The sequence below is a fragment of the Psammomys obesus genome, unplaced genomic scaffold (genome assembly GCF_907164565.1).
Source record: "Psammomys obesus unplaced genomic scaffold, mPsaObe1.curated_primary_1811, whole genome shotgun sequence".
NCBI lineage: Eukaryota > Metazoa > Chordata > Mammalia > Rodentia > Muridae > Psammomys > Psammomys obesus.
The window spans coordinates 11,559,353-11,569,220 of record NW_026596131.1 but is presented as its reverse complement, the minus strand read 5'-3'; the positions used below and the strand labels follow the sequence as shown (position 1 = coordinate 11,569,220).

General features: G+C 52.4%; 1 protein-coding gene across 1 annotated transcript; it reads right to left on the bottom strand.

Moving 5' to 3' along the window:
• Positions 1-1,956: 1,956 nt before the first annotated feature.
• Galr2 (galanin receptor 2) lies at positions 1,957-4,446 on the bottom strand. Its single transcript, XM_055592550.1, has 2 exons — positions 4,082-4,446; positions 1,957-2,910 (listed from the first exon to the last, which is right to left on the bottom strand). The coding sequence occupies exons 1-2, from the start codon at positions 4,444-4,446 to the stop codon at positions 2,175-2,177; spliced, it is 1,101 nt and encodes a 366-aa protein (XP_055448525.1). The 3' UTR covers positions 1,957-2,174.
• Between the last annotated feature and the right edge of the window lie 5,422 nt (positions 4,447-9,868).

The window sequence follows — 9,868 nt, the reverse complement described above, 5'->3', positions numbered from 1 at the left end:
GAAATTCCTGCCGCACACTTCCTGGATAGCCAGTGGATTATGGGAAGAAGAACTGGGTGTCCAGAGTGATTCCCAGGGCGGTGTGACTATTTGCCAGGGGTGCACACTAGCTTTTCAGGCTAGACAAGCATCCAGCCAGGTTTGGACACAAGGACTCCAATGAGGCTCCGTCCTCCACATGTGTGTGTCCTTAAACTCAGCATGTCGGTAAGGGCTGACGCCTGAGCGTGTTCCCACCCTGACCTCCCACAGGTAGGTACACACCAGCCTTAGCATCAACACAGAGGACACAGTGACCTCAGGATGTCCTCAGGGAGGGGAGCACCACTGTCATAGGCAGCAGGAAACCCAGGCACTAGCCAAGGCTGCCCTGCCCCCTCCCCAGTTCAGCACTGAGCCCTTTGCCTTCCTGCGTCATCAGGGTGCTCACCACATTAAGTATACTGGACACAAACACCTGCGTGCGCACCAGCCATGCTATGCTGCACTCCCATTTTTCAGAGTCCAGATGACATCCCGAAATTCCAGGGGTGAGCTGAGGTCGAAGAAGGATGTCCAAGCTGATGGACGGGGTCAGGTTTCTTGCAGGGCCCAAATCCCACTGCTTAAAACCTTAAGCCCTCTACCAATGGCTGAACCCTGGGTAGCTGGGCGCTTGGGACAAGAGCTGTTGGTGCTGAGCTGGAGGAAGGGTACATGGAGTGAGCTCCACAGAGCCTTCATCAGGGTCTGCCTGGAGGGCCTGCGCAGAGCAGCAGGGCCTAAACTACAACCGCCCTTCAGTCCACTCAGTGCCCACCCAGCCACGGCATGGAGGCAGTTGCCCTGTGCAGGGACTCCACCCTCGACTCTGCATGCCCCCTCCCACGCCATGCCCCCTTCCCACTCCGTTCCATGAACACCCAAAAGCAAAGCTCAGGGCTATCCCCAGCCACCGAACCTGCCTACGTGTCCTTGCTTGCTCGCTTCAGCATCTGAAACACTGCGCTGTGAGGCAAGCCTTTGTTTTTCTTTTTCTTCAAATTTTATGTATGTATTTATGAGTGTTCTGTGTGCACTATGGTGCAGGCCAGAAGAGGGCATCAGATCCCATTATAGATGGTTGTGAGCCACCCTGTGGTTGCTGAGCGTTGAACTCAGGGCCTCTGAAAAAGCAGCCGTGCTCTTAACCCTTGAGCCATCCCTCCAGCCCAGCTTCTTCTCTTCTGCATGGCTCTAATTGGGGATGGAGTGCAGGCCCTGTGCTTTAGTGGTGTCTTTGGCCAAAGTCAGGCCATTCCATGTGAGCTGCGGACATCTTTGTCCTTGCTACTCTTTAAACTCTGTCATGATTTTATGTAAAGTGCCTTGTCTCAAAAACCCAGGTACAGATAGAGACCAGTTTGTTAGTGAAACCTGGGGCATTCCTGTTCTGCCAAACTAGCTCGCCCCAACCCAAAGGCGCTTAGGGAAGCAATCTCTGCCGTGTATGAGGACTGTAACCTGCTGGAAGGTGACTTTTTGACCCCAAGCAAGAACTAAAATGCTGGGTGCTTGATCCTGCCCAGCTGCAGGCAGGGAAGCAATTGCAAGGCCAAGAGTGAAGTGCTAATCAGGATGCTGAGACTTAAAGAGGCCCCAGGGGCAGGAAGGAGATGAGCGCCCTCCTGGGCCTGTGCATGGGTAAACTGGAAACACAAACACAGGTAATGCCTCTTGTCCATGCGTCAGCTTCAACCCACTTAAATGAGTTGCTTCTCTTGGTCACCCAAGGTGGATGAGGGGTAGCGGACATCACCGGACCCCATAGCTGCTAGGAGAGGCTGTGAGAAGCCTCCCAGGCCCTGCAAACCCCAGGCTTTTTAAACCTGGGGTTTGGAGCTTCCTGACAGAAATCCCACATGCATCACAGCATATGAAATGGTTTAAGCCTTATAACTTTTTTTTTATTATTATTATTACTGTTCAAAATGGATCTCTGGTAGTTGAAGCAGGCCTCAAACTCCATGGCTGACTTAGCTCTGGCTCCTCCTGCTTCCCCTTCCCAGGTGCTGGGATTGAAGGCATATGTCACCACTCTAGCAATCGGCTCGAGGACTTGCCCCACAATCCTCAGTCCTTGGCTGCAACCCTTTAACATTCAGACCTAGCCCCAGGTGTCCTCAGTTCACACTGCCCAGCTGCCCTTTGAGCCTTTAACAGACCGAGGGCTCCACTGGATGCTCTGCACTAAGAAGCGCGGATGCCACAAGGGGCCCTGCTGCCTCGCTCACGTGTGTCAGGTCTGTGGACTCGCGTTCCGTCACACTATGGTTACCAGGCGCCAGAACACACACTCGGCCTGAGGCCCGCCTCGGGGCACGGCACAGCAGGCCGGCGCAGATCTTGCGGAAACCTTTGCGGAAATGCTTGGAGACCAGCGCGTAAACGATGGGGTTGACACAGGAGTTGGCGTAAGAAACTAGGTGTGAAAGGATGCGCAGCGCGTAAGTGGAGCGCGTGAGCGGGAAGCGACCGAACCACACGCAGAGGATGAGCGCGTGGTGGGGCATCCAACAGAGGCAGAAGAGCACGGCCACGATGACGATCATCCGCGTCACCCTGCGCTTGGCGCGCCGGGAACCCGAGCCCGCAGCCACGGGGTCGACTGTGCGCCACAGGTAGCGCAGGGTGCACGCGTAGGTCAGACTGAGGACCAGCACCGGCAGCAGGTAGCTGAAGACGAAGGTGCAGAGGTCCATCGCGCGGCGTCGAGGAGCGCTCCACGCCGGGTGGCACACCGTCAGGTTGGCCAGCTGCGACTGACGATAGTAGCTCAGGTAGGGCCCGGAGAAGAGCAGGGCTAGCCCCCAGATGAGCCCGATGGCCGCCAGCGCGTTTCGAGGTGTGCGCAGCTCGCGGGAGTGCAGCGGGTAGCGGATGGCCAGATACCTGTGGGGACAGTGGGGGGCGTCAGGTAAGAGAGGACTCACCGCTACCCACCGCCAAGCCTCCTCTGGCTCTTCAGAAGGGCCTCCAACAGAAGGATATATGGCCCGCGTCTGGAGGGCAGCGCCGGTGCGTGATGCTCATCCGATCCAAGAATGGAGACAGGATCCGGCGAAAATCCAGCCCATTCTTCTGCTGTCCCTGGCAATGTGGCCGCCAACCTACTCCAGGCAGAAGGGCACCCCAATACCACCGAAGGCGGAAAGTTGGAAAATCTGCCTGGATTCCCGGGGTCAGTGATTATTATCCTCCAGTGACACCCGGGGGAGGCAGGTCCCCAGTACCCGAGGCTCTAACAGACAACCTGGAGAAGACTTGAGTCAAGGTACGGCAAGGAAATTCCTAAAGAAAACTGAAGTTTCCTGCGTCCCCAGCAGAATGGGGACCTGCACGCAGTGGGAAGCGGGGAGAATGAAGCTCGCCCTCTCCTCACTGATCTTCTGTGGGGAGGTCCTGGTGCTGTGGAAAGGGGAGGGAAATAACGAAGCTGGGCAAGGCTGTCCTCTCCAGGGCCTGTTCCCGGTGTCTTTTTCAGCCGAGATCCCTCCGGAGCTTTCTGGAAGTTTCTTTCTCCGTCGCTTAGCAAGGGAGGGGCGCATCAAACGCTGGCTTCTCTGGCCGGGCAGCTTTGGCTTGGAGCGCTCTGGGGCAGCAGGAACCCTCCCTCCCTCCCTCCTGGACTTCAGCAGGGATCTTCCCGAAGCACAGCCCAGTGCTAAGCCTAAGGCGCCAGACAACCTGAGCTTGGCGCCGAGAAGCAGGCGCTTCCCTGCGCTCAGTTGCCATCTGCTACTCCAGCTCCAGTGCCTCAGTGGAGCACGGTAACGTTTCATAGAGGAGGCATTTAGCTCAAGCAATAATAACGTGAAGACCCCGGGGGGCTGCTCTCTCCAGCCGTCGAGGTCCAAGGACCTAGTTAATGCGGGGACTCTTAGTCACTGACTCTTAATCCCTTTCCTCCTCGCTCCCGCTTGCGTTTCGGGGCCTCGGGACCCTTTGGGATTTCGCTGTCCTCACCCACTCTGCGCATCCCTCCTGGGTCTCTGCGTTGCGGCTCCAGCCCAAGCGCCTGCCTTGGTACCTAGTTCTCAAACACAAGAGACCGTTCGCTCACCTGTCCAGGGAGACGGCGGCCAGCGTGAAGCTGCTGGCGTGCATGGTGAGGAAGATGAGGAAATGAACGGCCTTGCAGAGCAGCGAGCCGAAAACCCAGCCGTCCAGGGTGTAGATGGTGGCCTGGAAAGGCACGCAGCACAGGATGAAGCACAGGTCGGCCAAGCCCAGGTTGAGGATGAACAGGTTGGTGGTGCTGACCGCCTGGCCGCCGCGCAACAGCACCGCCAGCACCAGAGCGTTGCCCACGATGCCCACGAAAAAAATGAGCGCGAACAGCAGGGGGACGAGGACCGCCTCGGGCTGCCGGCCGCCGTCGCCTTCCTGGTTCGTGTCCCCCACGCCCTGGCCGCCCGAGCCGTTCATGATGTCAAGCAAAGCGATGCTGCCCGGGCTCCCGCAGCCGGCCGGCCGGGTCCTGGTGAGCGAGCAGCTCTCTCGCTGCAGCGCCCCGGCGAGACTCTGCAGAGCTCCAGGAGCCGGAGCAGGGGCCCGCGCGGGACGGGAGGAGGAGCGAGGGACGGTTCCCCGCTGCGGCCTGCCCGAAGAGGTGCTGTCGGGTGAGCCTGGCTCCACTCTCGTCCTGGAACTCTTTAAACGGAGTCCGCTCACTGGCTGTGTCACTGCCCCCGGAGTGATGGAGGGCCCGGGTGCGCGCGGGACGCGGGGCGCCTTTGACAGGTCCACCTCACTACCCGGAATGAGCGGGCTGACACCGGGGACGGTGCCACGGTTGGTTCTCCCCCGCCAAAACACACAAGTAGCAAAGTGGGACAGCCGGCCATTCTTTCCACGCCTCTTCCCGGCTCTGATGCCTTGGAACCCCGCACCCTGCCACACCCAAACTCCAGAGAGCCAACTTAAGGGGGAAGAAAGGCGAGCGTGCGTTGTTGTTGTTTTGGTTTTTTGTTTGTTTGAAGACTGGGTGTCTGTCAAGCTCAACTTGGCCTTGAACTCACAATCCTTCTGCATCAGGCTCCGTGGTGCCAGGAGTATAGCCACGCACCACCGCGCCAGGCCAAAATGGAAATTTTCATCTTACTACCTTTCTTTTTCTTTTTTTAAGATTATTTATTATCTATACAATATTCTGTCTGCATGTGTGCCTGAAGGCCAGAAGAGGGCACCAGATCTCATCATAGATGGTTATGACCCACCATGTGGTTGCTGGGAATTGAACTCAGGACCTTTAGAAGAACAGCCAGTGCTCTTAACCTCTGAGCTATCTCTCCAGCACCCCCCCTCCTTTTTTTTCATCTACTACATGTTTTTCCTCCATTTTAACCCAGAAGTTCACTGAATATGTACTATTGTCCGCCTGTTTGTGACCCCAACCTCCCTTGTCTGGGATGGAACAGCATGGAAAAACTGCCTTCAAGAAGTATGGCATAAGAAATACTAAAAGGGTTGGAACAAGCCTCAGCCATTAAGAGCACTTGCTGCTCTTGCAGAGGACCCAGGACAGGTTTCCAGCACTGGCACGTCAGCACTCACAACTCCCCATAACCCCAGTTCCTGGAGATCTGACACCCTCTTCTGCAACATGGGCTCCTGCATAAATAAGATGCACAACACTCCCAAAGGCAAAGATACACACACACACACACACACACACACACACACACACACACACACACAAATAGAGGGAGATGTAACAACATGTTTTTCAATGGATCAAATCTACTAACCTGTTCAGATCAGAGCCATGAATATTCTTTTCCTAAAACTGGGCTTGTTGATTCAGACCTGCAATGCCAGCACTCTGGAGGCTGAAGTGGGAGGATTGCAAGTTCAAAGCCAGCCTGGGCTGCAGAATGAGTTCTAGACCAGCCAGAGCCACTCAGTGAACTCCTGTCTTAAGAGGGCTGGGGATGTTCAGGTGTGGTGGTGCACACCTTTAATCCCAGCACCCCAGACACAGTGGCAGGTGGACCCCCGTCTGTGAGTTAGAGGCCAGCCTGGGCTACAAAGAAAGACCTTGTCAAAGAATAAGAGAGAGAGAGGGAAAAGAAAGAAAAAAGAATGTGACATTAGTTGTTGATATGTGTGTGTCCCCTGGGTGTTGAATCCAGGGCCCCAGGCATGCTGGGAAAGCACTTTACCATCGAGCCATATCCTTAGAGCAGAAAAAAAAAAAAAAAAAAAAAAAAGGTGGATGTGGCAACATACACCTATAGCCTTAGCTACTTAGGAGTCCAAGGCAGAAGGACCATTTGAGTCCAGAAGTTCAGAGCCAGCCTGAACTTGAGGGTTGGTGGAGAAGACACATAACGAGGGAACAGGAGTAAAGATGCCATAATGGAGCAGTGTGGTTGTGTCCCTCAGTCACAGCTGGTATGGCTGAGCTGAAGAAGCAAGAAAAGTAACAAGAGGGGAGGGCAAGTCTTCCTTTCAAAAAATCGTGAGGCTGGAGAGACGCCTCAGTGGTTAAGAGCACCTGCTCTCACAGAGGCCCTGGGTTCAGCTTCCAGCACCCACATAGAGACTCCCAACCATCTGGAACCCGTTTCAGGGGTCTGATGCTCTCTCTGACCCCTGAGGGCGCTGCACACACTTGGTGCCCAGACACACAAACACTCATGTTCATGAAAAAAAAGTTTTTGTTTTTCTTATTTATTATGTATACAATGTGTGTTTGCATGTACACCTGCGCTCCGGAAGAGGGCACCAAATTCCATTTCAGATGGCTCTGAACCACCATGTGGTTGCTGGGAATTGAACTCTGGAAGAGCAGCCAGTGCTCTTAACCTCTGAGCCATCTCTCCAGCCCCTGTTTTTGTTTTTCTAAGACAGGGTTTGTCTGTGTAAACCTGGCTGTCCTGGAGCTCACTGTGTAGGCCAGGCTGGCCTTGAATTCACAAAGATCCACCTGCCTCTGCCTCCAAAGTGCTGGGACTGAAGGTGTGCGTCTTCACCACACACTTGAAAAAAAAATCTCTGCCTCCCAAGTTCTAAAATGAAAGGCCTGTACCACTATGCCTAGCCTGATATTTTTAACCTTGGCCACCTTTTATTTATTTATATGTTACAATTTTATTTCTATATGCATTGGTGTTTTGCCTGCATGTCTGTGTGAGGGTGTCCGATGCTCTAAAGCTGTCATGTGGGTTCCTGGAATTGAACCCAGGTCTTTTGCAAGAGCAGCAGGGCTCCGAACGGCTGAGCCATAGCTTCAGCCACCCTTTTTATTTTTGAGATTTTTAAATCATTTTATGTGTGAAGGTTTTGCCGGAGTATATGTGTGTGCACCACGCACCTACTGCCCGTGGTGGGCAGAGAAGGCACTGGCTTCCCTAGAACTGAGTTACAGGTGGCTGTGAGCCATCAGGTGGGTACTGGGAATTGAACCTGGGTCCTTTGCAAGAGCAACAAGTACGCTTAAACTTCGAGCCATCTCTCTAGCCCTACCTTTGTTTCTTAAGACAGGGTCTCATGTAGCTAGGCTGGCCTGGAACTTACTATGTAGCCAAAGACCTTGAAGCTTTTGATCTTCTGCCTCTACCTCCCAAATGCTAGGATTTCAGGCTGCTTTATGTGTTGCTGAGGCTTGAACCCAGGACTCCATACATGCCAGAGAAGCACTTCAACTGAGCATCCCCGGCCCTGTGTTTTCCATGAGGGCAGTCGCGTGTAGTCTAGTACAATGAGGGGGTTCTGAAGGGCTTCGCTTAGAATACTAACATAATTGTCCTTTCTTTCTCCGACAGCTCTATTTAACTACAGTTCACATGCTACACCTCATACTCACTGAAAGTGTTTGCCTGGTTTTTGGTATATTCTTGGGAGCTGGGTGACAATCATCACGCTCACCCATATTCTCTTGTTTGTTTTGGGAAAGAAGCCACCCTGATGTATGGCGTGTGTGATGGAATGCCTCACGTTTTAAACCTTTCTCTCTCCACTTTACTAAATCCAGCCACTTCATCCTTAGCCTCTGGCAACTGTTCTTCTTTCTGATTTATATATTTTCCAAATCCAGGCATTTCAAACAAATAGAATCATAAAATATGAGCCCTTTTGCATCTGCCTCCTTTCCTCTACTGTTTACTACAATATCTTCAAGGTTCACCCATGCTATAGCATGATCAGTATTCTTTTCTTTTTATGGCCAAGTAATAATATCACAGCACAAGGTTATACAGGGTACCATTTTCCATCTAACTGTGATGGATATTTAAGAGAATTTTTTTTTTGGGGGGGGGGGACGGTTTCTCTGTATAGTCCTGGCTGTCCCGGAACTCACTCTGTAGACCGGCTGGCCTCAGACTCAGAGATCTGCCTGCCTATGCCTCCTGGGTGCTGAGACTAAAGACATGCACAACTACCACCCAATTTGCTTGTTTTTAATATATATTTACATTTAATATTATGTATGATGGTTGATTTTTGTCAACTTGACACAAACCTAGATATATGTAGATAGAGGGAATTCTAATTAAGAAAATGCCTCCAGAAGACTAGCTTATACGCAAGCTTGTAAGGCCATTTTTTTTTTTATTTATTTGGGTTTTGTTTTTGAGACAGGGTTTCTCTGTGTGTAGCCTTATCTGTCTTGGACTCGCTTTGTAGACCAGGCTGGCCTCTAACTCACAGAGATCCGCCTGCCTCTGCCTCCCAAGTGCTGGAATCAAAGGCGTGTGCCACCGAGCCTGGCAGGATATTTTTCTTGATTAATGACTGATGCAGGAGGGACCAGGTCACTGGAGGTGGTCCCAGTCCTGGACTGTAGAAGAGATGATTGAGCCAGAGACCAGTGTTCTTCCATGGCTTCTGCTTGAGTTCTTGCCTCCAGGTTCTGCCTTGAGCTCCTGTCCTGGCTTCTTTCAGTGCCAGGCTGTTTGTTATCTGAGAGCTGTGAAGTGAAACAGACCCTTCCCTCTCCAAGTTGCTTTTGGTCGTGATGCTTTAAGACATTATTTATATGTGTTTTTTTAAAGTGTAACACGGGATTCCTGTGGAAGTCAGAGGACAACTTTGAAAGGTGGTTCTTTTCCTTTGTCCTTGGGTTCTGGGGGTCCAACTCAGGCCATTACACTTACCTGGAAAGTCCTTACCTGGAAAGTCCTTTTACCTGCTGAACCAGCTCGATGGACTGTTGTTTAGTTTTATGCATGCGAGCACGCGTGCGCGCGCAAGAGAGAGGGAGAGAGAGAGAGAGTGTGTGTGTGTGTACATTCAGGCTCATGCTCCACAGCTCAGCATGTGGGTGGGAGGCAGAGGACAACTTTTTGGAAGCTAGTTTTTGCCTTCCACCTTCTTGAGGCAGAGCCTGGCTCTCTTTGTTTCCAAAAATTCTTTTTTTTAATTAAATTTTTATTTTTTATATTAGTTACAGTTTATTTACTTCATATCCCAGCTGTATCCTGCTCCCTCATTCCCTCCCAGTCCCACCCTCCCTCCCTCATCTCCTCCCTGCCCCTCTCTAAGTCCACTGATAGGGGAGGGCATCTCCTTCTATCTGACCCTAGATTTTCAGGCCTCTTCAGGACTGGCTGCCATGTCCTCCTCTGTGGCCTAGCAAGGCTGCTCCTCCCGGGTGTGTGTGTGTGTGTGTGTGTGTGTGTGTGTGTGTGTATGTGTCAAGGAGCCAGCCATTAAATTCATGTCAGAGACAGTTCCTGTTTCCCTTACTAGGATGTTTTAAAAAATTCTAACCTTCATTTTCATTTTTATGTAAATGAGTGTTCTGCCTGCATGTGTGTCTGTGTACCACATATGTGTAATGCTCTAGGAGAGCAGAAGAGGGTTGGAGCCCCTGAGACTGGACTCCCAGATGGCTGTGAGCCTG